Genomic DNA, 25,969 nt, shown 5'->3' on the forward strand with positions numbered 1-25,969 from the left:
TTTTCAATTGATACTCGTATTTAAAATACCTATCATGAATACGAAATAATTTTAAATTTTATGTCGCAGCTTCTCTTCAAGATTTCAGTAGGAAGCTCACAAACACAAATAAATAAGAAGAAATAATCAACAGACTAAGAGAAAACTAGTGATGCTAATAATATTCTTATTCAAATGATCGACTACTTTACAAAACAGTAAGAAGAAATATCCAGGCGAGCTAAACATCTGGATTTATAAAAGTTGATCTTGTAAAAATCCCAATTGAAATTGGTACGTGTAGTCTTAATTTGTGAATTAACGCTCTCTACAAGAATCTTCTTAAATATTTTTTTCAAATTTAATAGGACTTTTATTATCCAAAGAGTAGTTAGTTATATTATGGATAGTTGCTTGATCAGTTTATCCATGGAAAAGTTTTTCCACCACAGTTATATATGCAGTAATGAGAGCAGATGCGCATATGTTCCAATTTAACAATTGCAGCACAAATTTCTCGTGATGTTTTTTCTTTATTGCACAATTGATAACTGTGGTTTGATAAGATGTACTAACGAATGGAAATACCAAAGATGTGCTATTAGATGAGCAATTATGTTTTCAGAAAATAATTGAAGCCACTGGTTCGGTATCTAATAATGAATTCTGATAATAATTTGTATTTAGATAGTAACTTGTAACATATTTTTGGAATTCTCACTTCTCTGAATAAAACTACTTGTAATATGTCAACAGAAACGTATAGTGAAACTCAAACCGAGAAACACGGTCTAGTATTAAATAACGAGAACCAATCAGCTTTAGCTGTTACTAATTTTAATGAACCACTAAAAGTTATTTTTGACCATCCGATTCCTAAGTTGGGAGACTATGAAATACTAGTTAACAATAAAGCAATTGGATTAAATCCTATTGATTGGAAAGGCAAAAAATATGGCTTTGGTATTTATCACTTCCCATGGATTAATGGTAGAGAAAGTAGTGGTGTTGTTGTAAAAAAAGGGAAGAATGTTGATGAATTTGAATTAGGAGATAGAGTGATAATTAGCAGTACTAGTTACAGAGATAATCGAACAAGTACATTTCAACAGTATACTGCAATCGATTCAAGGTTGGCTTGGAATCTACCAGATTCACTTTCTTTTGAAGATGGTGCAACGGTGGGTGTCGGCTTGGTCACCGCGGGAGTGTTGTTATATAATAGTTTAGAGCTTGAATTGAATGAAAAGGCAAAAACTAAAAAAGCTGCCACACTATTATTATGGGGAGGTGCAACCGTGGTAGGACTTTATGTTACGCAGTTAGCAAAAATTCATGGATTGAAAGTCATTTCGGTTGCAAGTTTGGAAAATGAAGAGTATATCAAGAGTCTTGGGGTTGACGTGGTGATCGATCGTCATTTAGATATTTCAGAGATTTCAAAGAAAGTATTGGAAGTTGCAGAAGACGGAATAGACTATGGCATAGATTGTGTTTCGAGGGAAACTTCGGCTGTTGTGATTGATATACTTAGTAAGTCTTCTTCAAAATTAAAAGAAGCACGGCCCATATTCTCGGGAATTGTTTCTATTCCAAAATATGTTCCTGAGAATATTTCACATAAAGAAGTAATCATCAAGAAATTCCACGAGGATGTAAATTTTGGAAAAAGTCTTGTTGATATCACAGCAGGTTATTTGAGTACGGGTCAAATCCAACCTGTTAGATATAAATCTTATAATGGAGGGCTCCATACAATCGATGGTGCTTTAAAGGAATTAGAATTGCTAGGAGCGAAGGCAGAAAAATACGTTGTGAGTGTTCAAGGATAGTTATGTGGATAGTTATGCTAATATACATAGAATATAGTTAAGTTTAAGTAAAATGTTTTGAATATGTAACTGTAATAATACATAGAATATAGTTAAGTTTGCGTAAAATGTTTTGAATATGTAACTGTAATATTTGCAAAAACTATGGTTACATTAAAAATCCAATAAAATTGTCTTATATTGTCTTATATATCTATTTACGTTTTGTATTTACCGTTTGTATTTATTTAGTATTCTTAAGGTCTTCTAATTTTTTTTCAAAGTCTTCTTTAGAGACGCCAGATCTCCATCTAAGGTCATAGGCAGGGTGTGAAGGCCTTACAAAACTTGGATCATCGCCTTCTGCACCAAACACATTTTCTCGGAATGTTAAACCATCGCGAGGGTAGTCATCCCAGGCCAAACCACGCTTTCTTAAAACAGGAATCAAATGATCAACAATATCTTCAAAAGTACCGGGAGTAATGGCATACGTGAAATTGAATCCATCAACTCCTGAAATATCTACCCATCGTTCTATTTCATCAGCAACTTCATCAGGTGTCCCATAAAAAACAGGGCCTAATCCACCAACCGTAATTTGACTAGCCACATACTCTCTAGTCTTTTTAAGATCAGCAGGATCACCTGGCGATAATTTTGTCCAATTATCAATGAATCCACGGACTGCATTACTACCAACATCTTTTAACTCGTCTTCAGGATTAAATTGGCCTATGTCAATGCCCGTCCAGCCACTAAATAACGCTTGAGCACCTTCTAAATCACCATATTTTCTTAACTCTTTATATTTTTCTTCAGCTTCCTCATGAGTTTCCCCAATAACTGTGGTCACTAATTGAACAAATTTTATGGCATCTTCCTCTCTTCCATGTTCTTCAACAGAAAGCCTTTTAATATCTGCGATCTGCCCAGCAAGGCTCTCTGGCGTGAAATTGGTTATGAAGACAATTTCTGCATTTTTAGCTGCAAAGGCCTTGCCAGCTTTAGAAGTTCCAGCTTGTAAAATTACAGGAAGCCTCTGGGGAGTTGGATCGGTAATATTTGGACCAGGAACTTTGAAGTATTTACCTTCGAAGTCAATCTGTCTAATTCTTTCTGGATCAGAATAAATCCCTTTTTCTTTGTCTAATTTTACAGCATCATCACTCCAAGATGACAATAACAACTCGTAAACAACCTGTAAATACTCTTCTGTTCTCTCGTATCTTTCATCGTGCGGAGGCAAATCTTCACCATTTAATAAATTACGGGCAGCACTATCTAAGTACGAAGAAACAACATTCCATCCGACTCTTCCATTCGTCAAGTGGTCTAAAGTAGCTAACCTTCTTGTTAAATGATATGGGGCTTCACTAATAGTACTGAAGGTGATGCCAAACGCTAAATTTTTGGTAACAGCGGCCATGGCAGATACTACAGCACTCGGTTCGTTAATAGGCCATTGAGCACCAGACGTAGCTGCAGCCTTGATATTGCTAGGGCCATTGTAGACATCATAACCACCCAATACATCAGCAATAAATAAACCATTAAATTTTCCTCGCTCTAATAGCTTGGCCAAATTTGTCCAATACTCAATAGAATTGTAAGTTTTAGATCTATCTTTAGGGTGCTTCCATAAGCCTGGCGCTTGCAAGCCACTGCAACCCATATCAAATGCATTGATAATAAGAGGTTTTCTTGTTTTTTGTTCTTTGGAATTTATTGTCATTGCGATACTATTGATATGCTTTGAAAAATACTAAAGGTGAAGCGAATCGAATATTTTTAAACAAATCAGGCTGGGCAGTATCGGCACACTGTTTTCAAAACCACAGTTCCAACAATCGGAAACTTATTTCAAGACATAATTCAAACCACATTTGACTAATGTCTTATTGGCTTAATAATAATTGCAATATATCAGTGAATTGAAGCTAATCTGTGGCTTTATTAGTAGAGCACGCCGCGCACAAAAATTCGATGGCTTAGCAAAAAAGCGTTCACATACATCTCGGTAGCTGTCTAAAACAGGCAGTATGGTAGTCAAAAAATTGGATTTAAGATGGAGCCCGGGGCATTAGGGTATGTAGATTAATTGCATGTATATTGTATCCTTCGTTAGAGGATTTAATGAATTAAATAGTAAAAAGTAAAAAAAAAGTATCCAGATAATAAAATATGCCTTGTATTTAAAAATTATTCTGTTGATATATACGTAATGAAAATTTTCTAATAAATAATTATGCCCACTTTCCAATTAATGCCATGATTGCTGCTCCAAATGCTAAACAAAAATATGCCCAAAGCATTTTTTGCATACCATTATCGCCTTTAAATTCGGGAGAAAAAATAAAATCATAGGCCATTAATTCTACCAAACTGTTGTAAATTAAAATTCCACTACACAAGGCATCGAAGCAACCTGTAGTGATTAATGCAACCCTTGATCCCGGTGGATAAGAATTTCGCACACCAAGACCAATTGCAATAGCTATCGGGGTAGTCAAACTGTAAGCTAAAGCTAAAATCCAAGGAATGTATTGTTTGTCTTTTGGCCACGGAGTCATGGCAAACCGTGTGCCTAAACCCAATCCTTCAAACATTTGATGAAAGGCAATTGCTACGTAAAGAGCTTTGAACTCATCCCCCGCAATTGCCAATGATAACCCCACAAAAACAGAATGAAATATTATTCCGAATTCTAGCACAAACGAATTTAGGATTTGCTGATACACATTCTCTGTCGGTGTAGCATTATCATCTCCAGATGTATCTTCTTTGATTTCTTCTTTGATATCTTGCATTTCGAGTGAATTTTCACTTTGCACTTCCGCTATTTCAACCTTTAACTTTTCTTTCTTATTTGCCTTATCCTCAAGACGTTTGTGAGCTACTATATCGAGAAAGAACATGAAAAATACACCCATAAGTGCTATTCCTTCTGCCCATGGGTATTCTGCAAAAATTCCACCAAGACAATTATCTGAAAGTGCTTTGTCTGCTTCAGCTAATAGATGAATGAACCCTGTAGCTACTATAACACCTGACCCAAAGTATCTTGTGATAAAGAAACACCACTTAGGTAGATTAAAATAAGGGCATCGTTGTACAACTAATGGAAAAAATGCCCCAAACGCAGAAACAGCTAGGATTACGAACACAGCCGAAACCCTAGCACCTAGATTCTCTCCGTTAAAGTGATTCTGTGAACTACACACATCCCTTGTAAAAAGATATGATCTTGTCATTTTCATTAATTTGATTCTATTCAATCATTCATGTCTAATGAACAACCAGAGCATTTTATGACTCCAGATTTTCAACCTTCCCAGAAAAAAAAATGCCCAGAAATGCTCGTTAATGTCCTTACACAAACCAGAAATACGACTTAGGGGGTTATCTAAATACGTAATACTCGAAAACAATACCTTAGTAGCAATTTTATCACCATTCAATTGCAATCACAACTAGAATATATCATCTGGTCGAAGGCAAGTTATAGACCATTTAATGTTAAAGTATTTGCTAGAAATGCTGCGTTTTTCCATTTTGAACTGTGAACTCGTGCTTATGTAAATATTTATTGCGACGTCTATTGTAAGAAGTTTTTCATAGACATAAAGTATAAATCATTTTAAACTTAAATTATTACAGAAGTAATATGTACCATGTTAGGATATTATATGTATTGATTTACTTGCAATTTTTCACTGGCAGCATAATATGTTCTCCAGGTGATGATTTGTACAGATTTCAGGAATGTCGATACCAATGTGAACAAATTATTTGTTATAATAGGCCGTATCATATATTCGAACAAATGATACTTGATGAATTAGGATCGGATGGGGAATATGAAATCCATGCATACAATGAACATTGGGAATTTAGCAGTCTGCCGTTATCCTTACATTTAAGACTCTTGGGGTGGGATTGTGTTCTGAATTGTGATTATGAATGTCAAAGGATAGTTACCAAGGAAAGGTATGAAAACAACGAAGAGATATATCAGTTCCACGGAAAATGGCCATTTTGGAGAGTATTTGGGATACAAGAGTTTGCATCAGTGATTTTTTCAATTGGAAATTATATGGTTCATGCTATTGGGGTTAAGAAAGTATTAAATGCTAGAAGACAAGCTGACCCGATCATAAGGAATGAATACACAGTTTTGATTATTTGCAGTTTCATAGCAATGTTTGCTTGGATTTGCTCTACAGTATTCCATATAAGAGACTTCTTAGTGACAGAAAGACTAGACTATTTTGTTGCCGGACTCACAGTCTTAAGCGGGTTTTATGCAGTTTTTACTAGATATTTTAGACTTTATTTGCCCAGCAGAAGAATATTTAGAGTAATATTTACAATTGCATGTTTACTGGCATATAGTTGTCATATATATAGGCTTGTTGATGACTGGCTGTATACATACAATATGCAAGCTAATGTAACCATTGGCGTCTTGCAAAATATTCTATGGGGATTTCTTTGCTTTGATTTGTATTATAAGTACTATGAATTGGAAAATAAAGAAAATATTTATAAAGGGAAACAAAACAGTCATTTGGATTACATTAAACCAAGAAGATTACTTATTCCAAGCTTTTATTCCAGATCCTCCAAACTTTATTCATTATATCCATTATTGCTCTGTGCTATTGTTATCGCTGGTATGTCCTTAGAAATATTCGATTTTCCTCCAATCTTTTTTGATTTAGTGGATGCACATTCATTATGGCATTTAGTAACTATTATTCCTGCATTTTATGGATGGTATGACTGGATGATTTGGGATATTGATGTGAATGTGAAACATGAAATGAAAGAATTAGCGCAAAAGAAAAACGATTAAGTCGCCAATTGTACTATTACTACTATTACTATTGTTATTATTATTATTTATTTATTTGTCTATTAAACTAATCGGAGAAGTTTATGCTGATCCAAAACGTTCTATTTCGAAAAAAATTTCTAGCATTTTGAGATTTTTTGGCGATCATATAAAAGATATATAGATAAGAAATAAATACTAGTCGCTTAAATCTTCATCTTCTGGAGGAACATAGGGAGGAGGCTTGAAAAATTCTTGATCTTCTTCCACAAACTTCTTGAACTTTTCTTTATCATCAACATATTCATATAGATATTCTAATTCCAAATCGTGAACTTGTCTACCTAACATGACCAACGAATGTAATGGCTCACCTGAATCATACTCGGATAACTCTTGCAAAGTACCTGCTTTAAAAGTCTGTTCGGGAGACCCCAATCTGGAAATAGCTACACATGGCGTATTTGGAGTATAAGCCTTTTCTTGTCTTATTTCTTCAATTTCTAACAATTGAGTGGCCGCAGTTTCTATATTCATATATCTTGGAGGTTCGTATATCAATTTTCCTCTTGCCATATTTTCAATACTTTGCTCCTTGACTTTGATATCTAACAAAAGTAATGTATGCAAACCAATTCTTCTATTTTCCATGATTTTATTGTAAAATGAATCTGGTTTCCATGTTTCCGTGAAAAAAACCAAAGAAACTGTTTGACCAAATTGGTATAATTGCAATCCACATGCTCCAACGGCATTCATGACAGATGCATTATGGATTGCTTCAACTTTGATATTTAACTCTCTAGCTCTAATTATCAAATCTGTATGGGTTGTTGCTCCAAATGGATCACCCACAACTAAAAAAGCCACATCATCCTTGTCAGCATTCTCTAAAATTTTGTCAGATCCACTTTCGACTAACTCTCTATCAGCTAATATAATTTCACGTCCATAGAAAGCTTCCAATGACTCTTGATTAGCCGCCATTAAAATCGATGTATAAGCTTCTAAATAAACTCTTTTACATTTTTTAATTGTTTCTAATCCACGGATGGTTATATCCGTCTCATATGACAAACCTAAACCAATTAAGTATAGCATTTTCGTATATGTCTGTTATCAGTGTAGTAGATTAACTTAGACTTCCATAAATTATTGTATATCGAAAAATTTAGACTTCACGTGACCAAAGCATAAATACAGGCGATGAGTTTAGCATAATAGCTATAGTAATAGCTCTGCTAATAGTGACAATAGTGGCCAAGAGTTGAAATGGGGAATGGAGCTACTGCTCTAACGGGTGATATTGAAACTAAAGCGAGGGGTAAAAGAGCAACAAAAATAAGAAGAACTGATGAAGAACTTCAACATGACATATTAAAGTATAAAGAACTCTTAATGAGAGATCAAGGCTTGGAATTGGATATTCCACCTAAACGAGCTAAATCAAACGAAAAGGAGCAAGAGATAAAGACATTTAATAATAGACAAAGTTCAAGATCTTCAAGATATAGGAATAGAAGGTTTGCACTTGAAGATAGTACAGTCAGAGAATCTTCAATACGTTCTCAGAATAAGATTAATGAAGCTGCTAAAGGATATGAAAAGTTAAAGCCAAAGTATTTCAACCAGCGCCAGAAAAAACTTCCAAGATACGAATCATCATACAACCAGGATAAAATCTCTCCACCTTCGTTGACTGACATCAATAATTTTAGGAAGTTTGAAGACAAGGTCCTTTTAAGCCATTCGTATCAGGATTTAATAAAACTTCTCAAATCTGAAATAAATATTCAAAAGGTAGATGATAATGAAAAGGAAGAAAGTGAAGCAATTGACATACCTTTGCTGTGGAACTTCTTTCCTAAAAATATTGATGCTGAGAAGAAGCGGTTCGATATTTCAGATCCTTATTCCTTTGATTTTCAATATTTAAACTTATCATCTACAAATTTGTTCTGCAGTGAAGACATAGATGTATTTTTTCAAAAACTTAATGATAATTCAAATTTCGATCAATTTAATGAAGTCGATTTAGAGCTTGATGCAGAATCTTCAATAAGAAAAAATTTAAAGAAAACTATTCCATTAGCATAAAACATGATATCATGAGTTAAAGATATTCTGTACTTAGCATAAACATAATATACATAATAATAAATATATCATTCATAAATCACACAACTTATCGATTACTTCACATAACATCGAGTTCTCAGGATTTTTTAAAGTAGAATTATTAATTATCATTAACTTAGCTTTACTGTGATACTCGTGTATTAAGTTGCGGGTAAACTCCAAAGACTTTGATTTATTTTTCATGAATTTGATGCAATCATCAACAAGCTGGGGATTAGCTTTACGTTCCTCACTACCTTTAATTTCATAAAGAATTCTGTATATCGGGGAGTTCTTTGAGTTGGTTCTTAAACAATGCAAAATGGGTAAGGACAACTTTCCTTCGATTAAATCTTCTCCAGCGTATCCCTTCATATGAGAATAATTTGGATCAACCAAGTTTAAATAGTCATCTCTAACCTGGTATATTATACCTAGTAGGTTTGCTAATGGTATTACAGATGACGATTTGAACAGAGGAGAAAATAATTTCAATAATTTAACAGAAAGGCGAAATAATCCACCTGTTTTATTCATTACCATTTTCAAGTATTCATCTATCTGTGGTAAATGGTTCTGAATGTAATCTCCACTATCTCTCCAATGAATGTCCAATCCTTGTCCATGATGCAAATTTAGCATTTCATCAACTAGTACTTGCAGAATTTCATAAGTGAGATTTTTAATATCGACATCTCCATTGTGAACTTTAGCATAATATGCTGGTAGCTCATTCTGCGCTTTTTGTAATGCAATGAAGTACATTAAGTTCCCACAATTGATAGTTGAAGGTGTGCCATATAATGTATGTGCAGTTGGCATGCCTCTTCTGAAACTTGAATTATCTTCAATGTCATCTATCAATAATGATGAGTTATGAAAAATTGATATTACTTCTCCAATTTTATCTAATAGTTTACGGTCTTCAATTTGATAGTATAATTCATTGAAAGCATTTAGAAAGGTTGCACGAATATTATTGTTGTTTGAAGGAATACCTTCTAAATAATTGTAAGGTTCCAAAATGCATTTAGGAATCTCTTCATTATGAGAACCATATATTAAGGAATTTATGTCTGTATCCATTATGGTTGACTTTCAAGTCAAGAATATAGTTGTGTCTTATCAGAGTTTTTGCCATTCAAAAAAAAAATGTTTCTCGCTTGAATATTTACATTTTATCTAATAAGCTGAAAACTATTAATCATAATATAAGAAATGGAACGGATATTTCAGTGGGTATCGGGTATACCACCTGTTACTAGGTATTGGTCTATAGCAATACTTTCAGCGTCAATATTGACTACGTTACGAATTGTCCTTGCTGTACAATTAGTATTTATTGTTGACAAAGCTTTTAATTCTCAACCGTGGCGACTAATCACCTCGTTTTGTTATTTTGATGATCTACTGATTGAATTGATATTAAATGTATGGTTTATAATACGTTCTTCTCGATATTTAGAAGAAGGGTTTAGCACAAAACTTGCATTATTTCCTACTAATACCATAAATAATCTCAACACTGAACAAAGAAGTTTCTTGAAGAGAATTATTGATAAGAACAAGTCGATTGATTATCTATACTTTGTTTTGTTGATATGCGGTTCTATTGTTGCCGCTGTTACATATGGCTCTAACAAATTCGATTTTAAGATCCACAGATTGGGTTCACTCTTAGACGATATATTATTGTATATTTGGTGTCGGAGCAACCCTAACTTAGAAGTTAACATGTTTGGATTCTTCACTATACAAACGGCATATTTGCCTTGGTGTTATACAATTCTAAACTGGGTCTTACTGAAAGATTTTTTAACCGATTTCTTGGCCCTAATGTCCGGAAATATAAGACTTATAGCCTCTGTATTCACCAAGCCTTTTGTATGGAGAGTGGTAATTTGCTACTCTTTGGGTCATTTCTGGTGGTTTTCTAGGGACTTTTTGTTATCTCAATTTTATTATGATCTCAACGACGAGAGAAGGCAAATCAGGTCTGAGACGCCAAAAAGAATTGAACAAGAGTCTAAAATTTCTACCTATCATAATATTTCGAGACGCATACTCACATTAGTTTTATTGCCTCCTTGGTATTGGGTAATTTTGAAAAATATCCGGGACAGGCATTAGTTGAGGTATTTTTAGGATGACGAAGATGACAATAAATCCTGTGCTATATTAAACGGTACATAGGCTTTTGAAAAGCAAATATAGATAATCGTAATAGAATTAAGACAACCTAAGTTGAATTATGCTTTGATTTCGTCATGAATATATAGCCATACTTGTATCTGATGATACACTACTTAAGAACGATGGGTGTATAGCTTTATTGCACTGAAAAATTGTTGCAGATTTACGAGACCAGTACTCGTAAATATTTTACGGCAGTATTAAACATTTAGTTTGATTATTAACCTCAATCTTGTAGTTTTATTATTACAAAATTTAAACGAATATCTTAAAACTATAAAGTCACCCAAAATATAATGTTTTAATAACCTATTTAATGCAAACACCGGTGCCTTAAAGATGGCTGTGCATTGACCGATCAAAATGCTTAGGACATTTTACGTGTCATTTCTTAAGCGAAAAATGTATTAACACACATAAATACCCCTTAATTATTCTAACGCATCAGAGAGTTATAGCCTTTAATTTGTAATTTTCAATCGAAGTATTTGGCTGACGAAAACCCTTCAAGTTTAATACTAATACCAATGTAAATAACAATATTTCTTGATGTTTGCACTTCTTCAAGAACATGATCTATTTTTATTGTAGCTTAGTCTTAATAGTAGAGGTATATACACGATATGATATTATGTAATTTTGTAACTTTACAGACTGCTAGACATACCTCACAGTTTCAAATTGGAAACTAGAACTTGTGTCGGGATGTAGAGCAAATTTAAAAGAGATCTATGCCGGATGTCAAGGAAACATCAATAGTAACACTGGCAACATTATGCAATCATCCAGTGATCGTAAGCTGAGTGAGGATTCTAGCCTTCTTGATGAATTTGGCTAAAGAGTATTCTGAAGTTGTGATAAAACGTTGAGTGCATATAGACCTTAGCGGCTTACAAGGGATAATTTTTGATCCAAAAAAAGATTAGTACAAAGAGATCTGTATTACCACGGAACTCTTTGTACTTAGCTCTATCTTATATTATGGGAGTTATGTCTTGGCGTAAACTTCTACAGATACTAGAAGAAGAAGTCCGTGGAAATTCTGATAATTTGAATGGACAGATAAGCCAGTTAGTTCAATCATTTATCAAATATTTGAAAGAACCGAGATATCAGTCGCCACTTACTTTACCAGAACTAGCCCTGTTGTTTACCAACTTTTACAAGGACTTGAATTCGTTGGTTATAAACCTATACACACAGTCAAATAGCGTGAAAAAACAACTTATTTCAAGTTCGGAGTATTTTAAGACACATCCGGATGATTTTGACTATTTATTAGCAATCGCTAATTATTCTACTTCCTCAGTGAAGTTATTGAAGAGAACGGATCCAGAGGCTGTTATACAGTTAAGAGTATTCAATTATTATAAATTTATCACGATAATGGAAGCGATCGAAAAAGCTCAATTAGAGCTATTTAATACAAATAATACCCTAGATGAAGGTATCTCGTTACTTGAAAAGATATTCAAATTCGATCAACGTGATATTATACTTCAAGAATTTTTAAACGAAAAATTGGATGCATTGAAGAAATTGAATTTACCATTTTCATGCTTTATTGAGAATGATCCAAATAATAAATTAACTACGTTTTTTTCATCAATTTCAGATGCTGGGGTTGAAAACAGCTCCTTGAAGAAAATAAAACAAAAGTTTGCCTTGTTAAATGAGAGTATCACTCCTTATTCGAAATTAAAGGTAGTGGTGGAAATCCAGAAATCTTTAATAATACTATTGTCAGAAGCATATGAAAGTGATCCTAGCAAGGTGAATAACGATGATATAATTCCTGCATTTATTTTCATCATCATACGTCATGTACCTTTCAATTCGAGTGACTTATACTTGAATTTCACATTCATAAAAAATTTTGTTAACCTCATTGATCCATACAATGTTGATATAAATTCATTTACATTAAATTCCCCATTAGCATCGTATACACCTACTGATAGGTTAAATAAATCATTGAATGGCAAGAAACCGCCTAAGAAAAGTAACTTATTTGAATATTTGAATTTGAAAGAAGAAGAAGAAACGGAACTAGAATCTTCCAGTAATATTGACTTTTTCAAAAGCGACAAAGAATTAGTCCATCATATCCAAGCAAAACATTTAAATAATGGTGAATTGATATTCTATTTAACTAATTTTGAGGCTGTTTTATTCTTTCTACTGAGCGTTACAATCCAAGAATTGGCTCCAGATGAAACAGCGGAAAACCCGTTATTAAAATGTTCCCTCCATAAGCTAGTAGACCAGGAATTGCTAAGCCATTTCAAATTTCCAGACGGCAAGGCGATGGACGAATTTAAAAATCAAGAAGACATTTCACCACAGGTTTCTTCTAGGTCTCGGTCCAGCTCATTGCTAAATACAATAAGCCATAAGCTAAATGATGTTGCATTATCAGTTAATAGATCGAGATCTAATTCATCGATAATGAATAGCTTGAAATCTTCGTCATTATCGCTAAATAGAGAGAGCTTTCCGTCATTTGCAGGCAATCATGAAGCTGAATCAACACATACTTCTCCCACAAATTCCAATGAAAGTAATAATGTGGATTCTAATTCGATACCTTCACTGATGATGAAAAACATCTTAGGCAGGTTTAGTCTGGTTCTGGTTCCACAATTCAGGCCCAATGTGGAAGAGCATTCAATAACAACTGAATCAGATAACGCAGATAGTAAGATAGAGGAAAGAAATAAAAGGTCCAGCTCTTTAATGAACAAAGTATCACTGGATACCTTGAGAACGAGATCGTCATCAATTGATAAGCAGGACCCTGACCTAATCAAAGAGCACCAGAAAAAGAGTTCCATCACGTCCAAGCTTACCAATGGTGTATCTGATTTTATGACCAAATTTAATAGTACGACGAATGGTTCCAATGGTACAATTTCTACGTTGCATGCAAACCCAACTAAGAGTACCTCCAATTCATCACTACATTCGTTTGTCGAGGGTATGAATAATTATTCAGATAGCAATGTTACTATAAATGAAGACGTAATCGTATCTAATGGTAGTTCTGCAACGATTCAAAGGCGCCCAGATTACCGGAATCGAACAACAAGTTTACAGATTATGGATAAGTGGTTTAATAATATTTCGGCGAACAATAATAATTCTGAAAATCAAGAGACCACCATAAATTCGACTTCTGGCGATAATTTAGAAGAAGAAGAAAATGAAATCCAAATTAAGAATTTAACGAAGTATGCCAATAAAGATTTTAATTCTCTTACTATCAAAGAATTAAAAGACTTAAAAGTTTGCTATGACATATTATGCTGTGAACTTACTTCCAAGTCTAAAATGAAGCCAGACAAGTCCGAAGAGGGTGAACCCATTGATACTGCAGACAGGATTAGCTCTTCTGAAACGAGTATTTGAAAGTCAGTTTATAGGAAATAAATATTTAAGTACTCATATGGAGTCATGTATATAATAGAAAGTTCGAGATAAATAAAAATATCGCCATTCTGCAAATATAAGAAGCTAACTTATCTTATTAGAAGAGAATTAATATTATAAGCATATGAAAAAATTTAAAAGTATATGAAGTTGTCATCGAAGCAGAATACGACAAATGCAAAAGAAACATTCAAGATCTTATGATGACGATAACGAAAATTCATATGACCTTGAAAAGAATGGAAAGCGGATAAAACTTGATAATTTATTACTGGAATTATCATTAGATGAAAACACCACAAACCACGAGCCAAAGAAGACTACTACTCAATCATTTATAGAAAATAAATCATCGAAACTATCACATCAATCTGATTTCGTGGTAAACCCATCTTTAAATTTGAAGTCGTATTCCGTATATAAGAAATCTTCATCCCCACCAGCGACGATCAATTCTCCAAATATTAATTCCTATGTTATGGAAAGGTTAGTTCAGCATTTTCATACTGTTTATAATTCCAAATCAGCGTTGATACAATACTACAAACCTCATTTTGTTTTGAGCTACCATTTTGAAAATTGGGTAATAAGACTATTCAACAGATTTATCCGAAAATACAATAAAAGAACTAATGGAGTTCAGATAAAAAAGTTCACCTTCTATTCCAAGATCATGAATTTAATAAATCTGAAAGATATTAATTTTACCTTCAATGATTTATTACACATTTTGGAACAAGAAAATAAACTAGAGGCACTAAGATTGAATAAGAAAAGAAAAAATAAGAAAGTAAAAGATAGTACTACCGACGAGGCTGATGATAAAATTTTTGAAAGTATAAAATATAATTATTGGGATACATTAAGGGAGGTAAATAAGGATTTTGAAATGATCGACGAATTATCTCTTGATACTTCTGATACAGATAATCCAAAGTTATACGAAATTGTAGATCCTATGCATAGCTATGAAAATCTGGAAGATTCAGATATTGATATGGAAACATATGCGCCTTTCGATCAGAATTAATATCCCCATTAATGAATAGTTTATATAAAAGAATACAATAAGAAGATTTGATTGAGTACGATAAATAGTTGCGTTGTAGTACTATAATTGTATGAACCACAGTTATCTTTCGCGATCTGATAAAGAAATAAAAATTGCTAAGTTTAAAGAGTCGCTATTTTACGATAAGGTGAAATTCTAATACCACGAATAGCTTATATCATAACACTATGACTAACATATCAGAATTACCACATGAATTAATAGTTGAAATACTTTTTATTTTGAGTCCATCCGAGACTCAATCATTGATTAGCAAACTTTATCAAATACTTGAAAACCTTCCACCTAATTTGAATATTGCAGCGAATAATGTAAGGCTATTAATTAGCTTTGCTTTTCAAAGGCTCTATAGTGGCAAGCTATTGGTGACATCAGATTCCTGTTGTAAAAAGGGAGAAGAAATTGGATCAGATGCGGTACTATCGCTCCGCAATTTTGAAGATAAATTTCTTGAAAGCAGGGAGAACGAAATAGAGAACATTCTTTTCAAAAAGACACGGCCTCAGATTCTTACTTTTAGGTTCATTCGAGACGTCAATGATTATAGTAATTTTGTTGAAGACTTGTATTCATTAAATGCAATATTTGACAATTTGAGTGACAGAAATGAAATAACGAAGTATATTGGCATTGCATGCCAATTAGAACTATATATTGATGGGTACACAATAGGAGTAGAATCACCAACGGCAATATTGGTGGCAGTATTGAAGACTTTGATAAGCTTAGCAAATCCCAATACGGCCTTGAAAAATTCGCTCAGCAGTAAATTCAAAAGCATTACAATCAAGTCTACCGATATTGGAAACTATTATGTTTCCCGTTGGGGCCAGCTATTAGGCTGCTTTACGAATATCACTCATTTAAATTTATCTGACAATATAATAAAACTGGATTCGAATCCTAGAAACGAAGGAGAACTGGGTATAAAGATCGATTTGTTGGCAAACGATTTTGTTTGGCCTCCTTCCTTGAAAGAATTGAATTTAGACAACAATTTGTTGACTTACATTTCAAAAAAATTTGTGCTCAAATTATCACGTACTTTAGAAAAGTTGCTGATATGTTCGAATAAACTAACTACTTTGGGCCAAGACGATCTACAATTTTTTAAATTTATCGAAGTATTGCCTCAGTTAACCACTTTGAAATTGAATTACAACAATACCCTAATGCTTGTAAATGAACATATGTTCGACAAAATTTCTCTGAAAGGCAAATTTAGAACTTTAGAATTACGTGGATGTAATATTGATGAACATAATATGTTACTGTTGAAAGGAGTCTCAGTTAGGGAGAATTTTTGTTTGCTTGATTAAGGTAGCATATAGATAACAGCATTATGTCAACCTGTATATAATTCGTTCAATGAAATGTTAACCCGATCGCATGTACTAGAAGAACTCAATATATATTAAGAATAATCTACAAACAATTGTATCTTGGACGAAATATGATTGGGACAACTCAACTCACGATACCTCGATTAATTTCAAGGCTAAACAATGATATAGTGAGGAGAAGTCTTACTTCAAGAATAAGTTTTATTAATTTTTCACATAATTTTCATGTACATAGGGTGGAAAATAATAGATCACAAATAATACAGTTGAACCCTAACATATCACATTGGAGCTTTCAGAGGTACAAGTCTACTACAACTACATCACGTAATAACCCACAGCCAGAAACTCCTACCCGTGATGTCAAAACAAACACATTAAGGAAAGATATAAGCAAGTTATTTCGATTAGCAAAGCCCGAAGTTAAGATAATAATTGCAGCATTACTATGTCTTATTTTGACTTCTGCAGTTAGTATGTCGTTACCATTGTTTATTGGGAAGATAATTGATACAGCTAAAACACCAGATTCTAAGAAGGCCGACGCGGATTCCGAAAAAAGTGATAATGTGGATGATATTAAAATTTTTGGTTTAGAACCATATGAGTTCTATGGTGCTCTCGGTGTATTCTTTTCTATAGGAGCAGTGGCAAATTTTGGACGTACATATTTATTACGTTCAGCAGGTGAAAGATTGGTCGCAAGATTAAGATCACGTCTATTTCTGAAAATTCTATCGCAAGATTCATACTTTTTTGAAGGTGGACCAAGCAATAAGGGAATGAAAACGGGGGACTTAATATCAAGATTGTCGAACGATACACAAATAATTTCCAAAACTTTGAGTGGTAATGTATCTGATGGGGCAAGATCGTTGATAAGCGGTTGTGTTGGGCTTTCGATGATGTGCTTTGTACTGTGGAAACTTACTCTTTGTATGAGTGCGATCTTTCCGCCTTTGATTATAATGTCAGTGGTTTATGGTAGACGAATTAAACAGTTGTCTCGTACAATTCAAGAAAATCTAGGGGATATGACGAAAGTTACCGAAGAAAAATTGAATGGATTGAAAACAATACAAAGCTTTGCCCAGCAACGAATGATTGTTCATGATTATAATCAAGAAATTAAAAATATTTTCAGATCATCCATGCGTGAAGGAAAATTGAGTGGTATTTACTATGGTATTAACGGGTTCCTAGGGAACATGACATTAATCGGTCTACTTGTAATTGGAACCAAATTAATCGGTAATGGAGAAATAACAGTAGGTGATTTATCCAGCTTTATGATGTATGCTGTTTATACCGGTAGTTCAGTCTTCGGGCTTGGTAATTTTTATTCTGAGTTAATGAAAGGAGTTGGAGCAGCAGAAAGAGTATTTGAATTGATAGAACTGAAGCCGAAGATTACTACAACCTTGGGTAAAAAAGTTGATGACTTACACGGTGATATTGAATTTCGTAATGTAAAATTTAGCTATCCTTCAAGACCCGACTCACCCATATTTGGTGGATCTAAATTAAACTTAACGATCACCAAGGGTGAACATGTTTGTTTCGTTGGACCATCGGGTAGTGGTAAATCAAGTATATCACAATTATTACTAAGATTTTATGATCCAACTGAAGGTACCATTACGGTGAATAAGCATAACATCAAGGATCTCAATTTGAATTTCTATAGATCTCAAGTTGGTTACGTTCAACAGGAGCCATTACTCTTTAGCGGAACCATAAGAGATAACATCGTATTTGGTAGAACGAACAGTAATGAAGATGAAATAAGAGAGGCTTCAATGCTAAGTAATGCTTATAAATTCATTGACGAATTTCCAGATAAGTTTGACACAGTCATTGGCCCTACAACTAGTGGTGCTGCTCAGTTGAGTGGGGGACAGAAGCAAAGAGTATCTTTAGCTAGAACATTAATTAAGAAGCCGGACATTCTAATCCTTGACGAGGCTACGTCAGCATTGGACTCCCAGCTGGAAGAGATGGTAATGAAGAATCTAAAAAGGCTATCAAAAGACATGCATGTGACTATAATACTGATCGCACATAGATTGTCAACTATTAGGAACAGTGAAAGAATAATAGTAGTCAACTATCGAGGAGAAATAGTAGAAGATGGAAAATTTAACGAGTTATACAATAATTCTAATAGTGAATTGAACAAGTTATTGAAAGCTCATGAATTGCAATAGGTTTATATTACACTTTGGTATCTACAATAAAATAATGCGCATTATTAAATAGTAGATTAGTGGGTAGACTCATGTATAACTTACTTGGCATGAAGGAGTAAATAGCATTAGTAGATTGTTCTGGAAGTAATGAATGATGGCGAAAAAATAAGCACAGGATAAAATACATTGAAATGAAACTTGGCGGTCCAGTTCTATTTTTCTTTGCGATCACCCTTTTTTCTGGAGCTCGGCTGAAAGCCGTTAGAAACTTGTCAAAACAAATTGATAAGTACAATAGAAACTATATAAAATTTTATTTATTGATTTTCTAAATTGAGTAGGGTTTCAATGTTACAATTAATTCAGCACAGTATTTTAGGTAAAATTAGACATGCTACCAAAAGAAGATAGATTTAATTCAAAGAACTCTAAAGGAACTAATGAAGCAGAAAACCAAGCAACATCATTCTATAAGCGGTTTTCATCATCAATTATACCGCCACTTTCATTTTTGAGCCAAGGAACAATTTCACCTAATAATGAAGAGGTAGCCAACGATGATAATGCTCATAAAGATGAAAAGACATTTAGCGACGATGAAGACATTGCTCATCCCATCGGAAGTGTGGGGTCTCTGAATAACTTTGTAAGTTTCTTATACGCTGGTATGGGCAAATTGAGCGAAATAAAAGGAAATGATGCAAGTAATGCAAATGACACAAATGATGCATCTGATGTGGGAGCTCTGAAGCTCAATGACAAATTCACAGAGGCAAGAAATAGACAAGTTAATGAACCATATCGAGGTGAGTACAAAATTGACTATGATATTAACGAGAGCGAAGAAGGAGATGTTGAGAGCGCTGAAGATGAAAACACTCTAAAACCGAAGACAGAAGATGTAACTCCAAATACTGGATTAGATCCAGAGGAGCACTTGGAAAAGGTATCTGATATGTTTTTTGATGATAAGGACGAACCAACAACCGCTTTGGCATCGGATCCTTCTAAGGGTACTGTATTACAACAGTCAGTTTTGAAAAACTTCGATCCTTTTCTAATTGAACAAACCGAGTTGTTGAAATTAAAAGACATTAAACTATCCACAGATGAAGATGAGTCTGATGCGTATAAAATCAAAAAGAAATTCTTCAGGTTAAAAGTAGCGGATAAGTTGAAACGGGTATTTGAATTGAGTGATGATGACTATTTTTACGGTAATTATAGCGTATGGCTTGTTAGAGATGTCTTATTACAAGGTCATATATATTTGACAAAAGAAAGCATCCTTTTCTTTACGTTTCTTCCAAAAAGACAGAATACGATAAATGCATCAAATGGTGCTGCAGGTGGATTCCAGCACCATGATGACTCCCATGATGTGATTCAGTCAGGATCTTTGGGTATGAAAACAGCATTATATGGGGATACAGTATTCAGTACCCCGCTTACTCATAGGTTTTGGGTCATTTTGAGGAATGAAACCATAACAGTTTATAATTCTCCAACAGACTTGTATTTTCCAATTACTCTAATTGACTTAAAATCATGTATTAGTGCAGAAGTTATTGAAAAAGGAAAAAACGAGAGTAGCACTTCTTCAAGACCCGAGTTATGTCGTAATGATTCACTGGAGAATTCTTCAGGTGATGAGGAAGCTGAATTTTCTAATATGTTACATTCTAATTATCAATTGGAAGATAATACTGAAAATTTGAGCGGTGGCTTCTGGTTTAAAGTTGTGACAAAAAAGAAGACTCATAAATTCCATTCGGATAGCTTATACTCAGCCAGGCAATGGGTTAATAATATAGTGAAGGTTGTTTTTCAGTTGCATAATTCAAATTCGAATAATGAAGTCATTATGAAGATCCCTATAAATAATATAATTAGCTTCGATATCAATGAAGTTTTTGGTGCTTCTGAAAGAACTTCAGAATCCAATGATGAAAAGCCAAAAGTTTTAAATGTGAAACATATAGAAAATGAAGCAAAAGCGAGGAATCCGTTACTGGCAAGTAGGATGAAAAATGAATTGAAAAATAAAACAAGGAAGAAAATGAAAAGAACTTCCGTCGGCGAAGCTGATGATTTACTATCGGAAAATACTTATTTTCTATTGTTTAAGAACGGTGATGAAGTATTCAACACACTTAATGAAATCGTCAGTGAAAATAAAGATGCAAATACATTTCCTAATAAGCGAAGTAGTATAATTAGCACATTCAATAATGAGAAAGGATCCAGCTGGACTAGACCTAAATCTTTCGCTCACAGAGGCGAAGAAATCAAAACACCGAGAGCTATCTCCACCCTTACCACAGACCATTATCAGAATAGTATTATCGATCAAATCGAAGAAGCGAGTCATAGAAAAACTGCAAATGCAGAGTTGGCATCACCTCGATCAGAATGTGGCCTGACAAATTCAGTTTTATCACTGCCACAATCGAAGATAAAGAAATTTGGTAAAACACTAATAGCTCCATCAAGGATATTTTCGAATAAAAGTAGATCAGGTTCTGAAAAATCAACACCAGATCGCTCTGGAACTACTTCTCCAGTTCAAGGAATCAATTTATCATTATCAGGCTTGAAAGATTTAAATATGGCTTTTGAGGCTTCGCAGAAAAATTACGAAGTTGGTTCTACTAGATTCAGCCATACGGACAACAATAATGCTGATAATATATCTAGTTTTGAATATAATACATTATCAAAAGCAGAAGCATTGTCTCCTCAAATTAGATCTCCCCATCCTATTGAAGCAGGCCCATTGAATCTCACTGACCCCTCTGAATTTGAAGACAATAGAAAAAAAAATAATACATTATCATCAATCGGGAAAAGTATTAAAGCTATGTCATCAATAAAGAGTAAGTTGGCCGCTGTTAACCATTATGAGGAGTTGTATGAAAATGATCCTTATTTTATACGTGATATCTCGGCCAGGGAGGTTGATACTAAGCACTTCCAAGAGCGCTTTTCCTTTAATAACAAAAAGCAGTTAATAGCTTCTTACCATTGTCATATCATTAGAGCGGTTCCTGTGTTTGGTAAAGTGTACTTAGGTGATAGTGAAATATGCTTTAGAAGTATGCTACCTGGAGTTTCAACAAAAATGATTTTACCATTAATTGACGTAGATACTTGCTATGAGGAGAAAGGATCAAATATAGCTTATTCTGGTTTGGTAATAGTTATTCGTGGATATGATGAGCTATTAATGGAATTCAGTGTTCAAAAAGCTAGAGATGACTGCTTGGCTATGATATTGCGTCAATTAGAAAAAAACCATGGACCTGGAGATGAGTCTTCGAGTAATAATAAAAACTCTGAAGATGATGATCAATGTCTTCAAAAACTTCCCTCTTCTACCGATACCACTAAGTCGTTAGCCGGTATCAAGTTAGCGCAGTGGAGAATTGAGAACGCAAGGCTAAAGCTATTCGAGGACAAGATCAATGCTGCGGCTGGTCTTCATGTCCCAATTATTTTAGAGGACTCTCCCTTCTATAAGACGGAGATACGACCTTCTACATCCTTTAATTTTACATTATTGACTATTGGGTCTCGGGGTGACGTACAACCTTATATAGCATTAGCTAAAGGGCTATTAGCCGAGGGTCATAATGTTACAATTGCAACACACTCTGACTTTGAAGAATGGATTATAGGGCATGGAATTAAATTTAAAACTATTGCGGGCAATCCAGTTGAATTGATGTCATTGATGGTAAGTCATGGGTCAATGTCCCTCTCATTTCTTAAAGAGGCAAGTTCTAAATTCAGAGGTTGGATTCAAGACTTATTGGACACCAGTTGGAAGGCTTGTCAAGGAAGTGATATTTTGATTGAAAGTCCTTCAGCAATGGTTGGTGCTCATATTGCAGAAGCTTTGGGCATTCCTTATATGAGAGCGTTTACGATGCCTTGGACGAGGACTAGAGCATACCCCCATGCGTTTATTGTGCCTGATAAGAAGAAAGGCGGATCCTATAATTACATTACACATTTAATGTTTGAGACGGTTCTTTGGAAAGGAATCAGTGGTCAAGTTAATAAATGGCGGAGGGAACAGTTGGGAATACCAAGAACTAATTTATACAGACTTGCTCAATATGACATACCTTTTTTGTATAATATATCGCCTATAATTTTCCCACCTTCTGTTGATTTTCCAGATTGGGTTAAAGTTACAGGATACTGGTTTTTAGATGAAGGATCTGCTGAAGATTTTAATCCTCCTAAAGAATTAGTTGATTTTATGAATAATGCAAAGGAGGACAGCAAAAAAATTGTTTACATCGGATTTGGTTCTATCGTTGTTAAAGATGCCAAGAGTCTTACAAAGGCCATAGTTGAAGCCGTTTTAGAAGCGGACGTTCGCTGTATCTTGAACAAAGGTTGGTCGGACAGGAAATCCAGTCCGAAAAAGGATGATGCAGAACCAGAAATTGAACTACCAGAGGAAATTTATAACTCGGGTTCTATTCCACATGATTGGTTATTTCCAAAAATAGATGCAGCTGTTCATCATGGTGGATCTGGAACAACTGGTGCAACTATGAGAGCCGGTATTCCTACAATAATCAAACCTTTCTTTGGTGATCAATTCTTTTATTCTTCAAGAATTGAAGATATTGGAGCAGGAATTGGGTTGAAGAAGTTGAATGCTCATTCATTGAGCACTGCATTGAAAAAAGCAACGTCGGATGCAAAAATGAATTTGAAGGCAAAGAAAATCAGTGAAAGATTGAAACAAGAAAATGGTGTTTTAAATGCAATTGAGGCTATCTATTATGAACTAGAATATGCAAGAAACTTAATAACCGCCAAGCAGCATGAAAATGCAAAGCATGACATCAAATCGGGTGTCCAGACGCCCGTTGTTAATGAAACACTCGACGAATATTTCGACAGTGACGCATATGACACAGACTTTGAGTCGGACCACGAGTCACCGAATGAAACCTACCAACAAGATAATGATGAAGATTATAATACTAATGACGATAATACTACTGAAATTGAAGAACCTAGTCTTATGGATGATAACGATACTGTAAGAATCGCACCTGATACCGGAAATGATACTACTACCTTAACAGACGTTAACAAAGAAGTGTTTAATGTAAGTGCTTCGTAGCACATAAGTCAATTGACTTTTTTACAATTCCATAACGTGTATGTGTGTAATATAGTAAATATATAATTCTAAATACTGTTTGTTATTAGATCACGTGAATATTAACAAAGTAAAATTTTTTGAGTCATATTCAAAGTATGAATTAGACTGAAGAATCCACAGTTTCATAGTTATTATAATAAAAATAGATTGTAATTGAAGTATAGAATTCACATGTTCACAGCTTGCAAACATTTAGTATTGTATTGATAGGTAATAATTCGAGATAAATAGTTTGAAATACAATAAAACATAGGCCATGACTTTACTATCTCCAAATCCAATTTATAAAGATATTACCGAAGAACAGAAAGCTAGTAATTCATATGCTGCTTTTGTTCCTGGCCAAACAATTGTTGAAATTCCTTCATATACATTGGAGTGTGGCGAAATTTTAAGTAACTTTCCCGTAGCATATAAAACATGGGGTAGATTGAATAAAGATAGAGATAATACTTTCGTTATTTGCCATGCTTTAACTGGATCATCCGATGTTCAAGATTGGTGGGGACCATTATTAGGCACAGGCAAGACGTTTGACCCTTCCAGATTTTTCATAATTTGTATAAATTTCTTAGGATCACCATATGGATCTTGTTCGCCAGTCAGCATTGATAAATCCACCGGAAAGCCATACGGACCATTATTTCCATTAGTGACTGTTAAGGATGATATCGGCATCCAAAAATTGATATTAGATTCATTAGATGTAAAGGGTATTGCATGTGTCATTGGCGGCTCCATGGGAGGAATGATTGCTTTGGAATACGCTGCTACTTATAATGATTCAGCATACGTTAGATCAGTAATTTCTTTAGCCACATCAGCCAGGGCATCCGCCTGGTGTATTTCATGGAATGAAACTCAGAGACAATGCATTTTCAGTGATCCAAATTACGACGATGGGTATTATTATGAGAACAAAAATGGCATTAAACCAGATTCAGGGTTAAGTGCTGCTAGAATGGCCGCTTTATTAACGTATAGGTCAAGAAATTCGTTCGAAACAAGATTTGGAAGAAATTTGCCCTCCGTGAAAAGCAATACTCAACAGAATCAAATATCCGAAGAAGAGCGTAAAAATCAAGAAAAAGAACAGGGAATTAGATACCCAAAAAACAAAGATGAAGAAAATTGGCTATTGCATAATGAAGGATCCAGATCAAGGTCATCGGTGAATAGAAGTTCTTCGTCATCAAATGTATCTTCTTCTGTTAAACCACAGACTTACTTTACAGCACAATCTTACTTAAGATATCAAGGTAATAAATTTGTTAATCGTTTTGATGCTAACTGTTATATTTCAATTACAAGAAAATTAGATACCCATGATATAACCAGGAATCGAGTTGATTCAGAACAGCTTTTAGAGGATCCTTTACCAGATTTTCTTTCAGGTTTAAAACAACCACATTTGGTAATTGGTATCCAATCTGACGGGTTATTCACATACGGAGAACAGCAATTATTAGGACAGTGTATTCCAAATTGTATTCTTAAGAAGATAAATTTACCGGAAGGTCACGATGCATTTTTATTAGAATTTGAAATCATTGATAAATACTGTACAGAGTTCTTGCACAGTAAACTCCCGGAATTTTTCAGTCCAGATTCAACGAAGGTTGAACTCTTTGAAGATTGGAGCAAGTATATTACGAGTTCCGATAATGGTGGTAATTCAGTATTCGGTGAAGTTGAAAAGAATATTACTAATTGGTAATATTGAAGGTTTATGGATATACATGTTAATATAGATTTCCTTAAGACAGTCTGTAGTTTCAAATCCTTCTGATTGCAAACTCTTCGCTAT

General features: G+C 34.1%; 14 protein-coding genes across 14 annotated transcripts; 10 read left to right on the plus strand and 4 right to left on the minus strand.

Moving 5' to 3' along the window:
- Positions 1-725: 725 nt before the first annotated feature.
- AC631_04188 (uncharacterized protein) lies at positions 726-1,811 on the plus strand (the record flags this gene model as incomplete). The annotated part of the gene is made up of 1 exon (XM_015613017.1): positions 726-1,811. The coding sequence occupies one exon, from the start codon at positions 726-728 to the stop codon at positions 1,809-1,811; it is 1,086 nt and encodes a 361-aa protein (XP_015466136.1).
- Positions 1,812-2,034: 223 nt separating this feature from the next.
- Positions 2,035-3,525, minus strand: AC631_04189 (LLM class flavin-dependent oxidoreductase; the record flags this gene model as incomplete). The annotated part of the gene is made up of 1 exon (XM_015613018.1): positions 2,035-3,525. One exon carries the CDS (start codon positions 3,523-3,525, stop codon positions 2,035-2,037), a length of 1,491 nt encoding a protein of 496 aa, XP_015466137.1.
- A 511-nt stretch (positions 3,526-4,036) lies between these two features.
- On the minus strand, positions 4,037-5,044 carry AC631_04190 (uncharacterized protein; the record flags this gene model as incomplete). The annotated part of the gene is made up of 1 exon (XM_015613019.1): positions 4,037-5,044. The coding sequence occupies one exon, from the start codon at positions 5,042-5,044 to the stop codon at positions 4,037-4,039; it is 1,008 nt and encodes a 335-aa protein (XP_015466138.1).
- Positions 5,045-6,231: 1,187 nt separating this feature from the next.
- AC631_04191 (uncharacterized protein) lies at positions 6,232-6,648 on the plus strand (the record flags this gene model as incomplete). The annotated part of the gene is made up of 1 exon (XM_015613020.1): positions 6,232-6,648. The coding sequence occupies one exon, from the start codon at positions 6,232-6,234 to the stop codon at positions 6,646-6,648; it is 417 nt and encodes a 138-aa protein (XP_015466139.1).
- A 177-nt stretch (positions 6,649-6,825) lies between these two features.
- AC631_04192 (uncharacterized protein) lies at positions 6,826-7,728 on the minus strand (the record flags this gene model as incomplete). The annotated part of the gene is made up of 1 exon (XM_015613021.1): positions 6,826-7,728. The coding sequence occupies one exon, from the start codon at positions 7,726-7,728 to the stop codon at positions 6,826-6,828; it is 903 nt and encodes a 300-aa protein (XP_015466140.1).
- A 171-nt stretch (positions 7,729-7,899) lies between these two features.
- AC631_04193 (uncharacterized protein) lies at positions 7,900-8,724 on the plus strand (the record flags this gene model as incomplete). The annotated part of the gene is made up of 1 exon (XM_015613022.1): positions 7,900-8,724. The coding sequence occupies one exon, from the start codon at positions 7,900-7,902 to the stop codon at positions 8,722-8,724; it is 825 nt and encodes a 274-aa protein (XP_015466141.1).
- A 72-nt stretch (positions 8,725-8,796) lies between these two features.
- BTS1 (farnesyltranstransferase) lies at positions 8,797-9,831 on the minus strand (the record flags this gene model as incomplete). The annotated part of the gene is made up of 1 exon (XM_015613023.1): positions 8,797-9,831. The coding sequence occupies one exon, from the start codon at positions 9,829-9,831 to the stop codon at positions 8,797-8,799; it is 1,035 nt and encodes a 344-aa protein (XP_015466142.1).
- A 132-nt stretch (positions 9,832-9,963) lies between these two features.
- Positions 9,964-10,875, plus strand: AC631_04195 (uncharacterized protein; the record flags this gene model as incomplete). The annotated part of the gene is made up of 1 exon (XM_015613024.1): positions 9,964-10,875. The coding sequence occupies one exon, from the start codon at positions 9,964-9,966 to the stop codon at positions 10,873-10,875; it is 912 nt and encodes a 303-aa protein (XP_015466143.1).
- Positions 10,876-11,919: 1,044 nt separating this feature from the next.
- On the plus strand, positions 11,920-14,346 carry AC631_04196 (uncharacterized protein; the record flags this gene model as incomplete). The annotated part of the gene is made up of 1 exon (XM_015613025.1): positions 11,920-14,346. One exon carries the CDS (start codon positions 11,920-11,922, stop codon positions 14,344-14,346), a length of 2,427 nt encoding a protein of 808 aa, XP_015466144.1.
- Positions 14,347-14,542: 196 nt separating this feature from the next.
- AC631_04197 (uncharacterized protein) lies at positions 14,543-15,397 on the plus strand (the record flags this gene model as incomplete). The annotated part of the gene is made up of 1 exon (XM_015613026.1): positions 14,543-15,397. One exon carries the CDS (start codon positions 14,543-14,545, stop codon positions 15,395-15,397), a length of 855 nt encoding a protein of 284 aa, XP_015466145.1.
- Positions 15,398-15,606: 209 nt separating this feature from the next.
- Positions 15,607-16,758, plus strand: AC631_04198 (uncharacterized protein; the record flags this gene model as incomplete). The annotated part of the gene is made up of 1 exon (XM_015613027.1): positions 15,607-16,758. One exon carries the CDS (start codon positions 15,607-15,609, stop codon positions 16,756-16,758), a length of 1,152 nt encoding a protein of 383 aa, XP_015466146.1.
- A 500-nt stretch (positions 16,759-17,258) lies between these two features.
- MDL1 (ATP-binding cassette permease) lies at positions 17,259-18,989 on the plus strand (the record flags this gene model as incomplete). The annotated part of the gene is made up of 1 exon (XM_015613028.1): positions 17,259-18,989. The coding sequence occupies one exon, from the start codon at positions 17,259-17,261 to the stop codon at positions 18,987-18,989; it is 1,731 nt and encodes a 576-aa protein (XP_015466147.1).
- Positions 18,990-19,362: 373 nt separating this feature from the next.
- UGT51C1 (Ugt51c1p) lies at positions 19,363-24,120 on the plus strand (the record flags this gene model as incomplete). The annotated part of the gene is made up of 1 exon (XM_015613029.1): positions 19,363-24,120. The coding sequence occupies one exon, from the start codon at positions 19,363-19,365 to the stop codon at positions 24,118-24,120; it is 4,758 nt and encodes a 1,585-aa protein (XP_015466148.1).
- A 298-nt stretch (positions 24,121-24,418) lies between these two features.
- MET2 (homoserine O-acetyltransferase) lies at positions 24,419-25,879 on the plus strand (the record flags this gene model as incomplete). The annotated part of the gene is made up of 1 exon (XM_015613030.1): positions 24,419-25,879. One exon carries the CDS (start codon positions 24,419-24,421, stop codon positions 25,877-25,879), a length of 1,461 nt encoding a protein of 486 aa, XP_015466149.1.
- Between the last annotated feature and the right edge of the window lie 90 nt (positions 25,880-25,969).

Source organism: Debaryomyces fabryi (assembly GCF_001447935.2).
Source record: "Debaryomyces fabryi strain CBS 789 chromosome Unknown contig00106, whole genome shotgun sequence".
NCBI classification, from domain to species: Eukaryota; Fungi; Ascomycota; class Pichiomycetes; order Serinales; family Debaryomycetaceae; genus Debaryomyces; species Debaryomyces fabryi.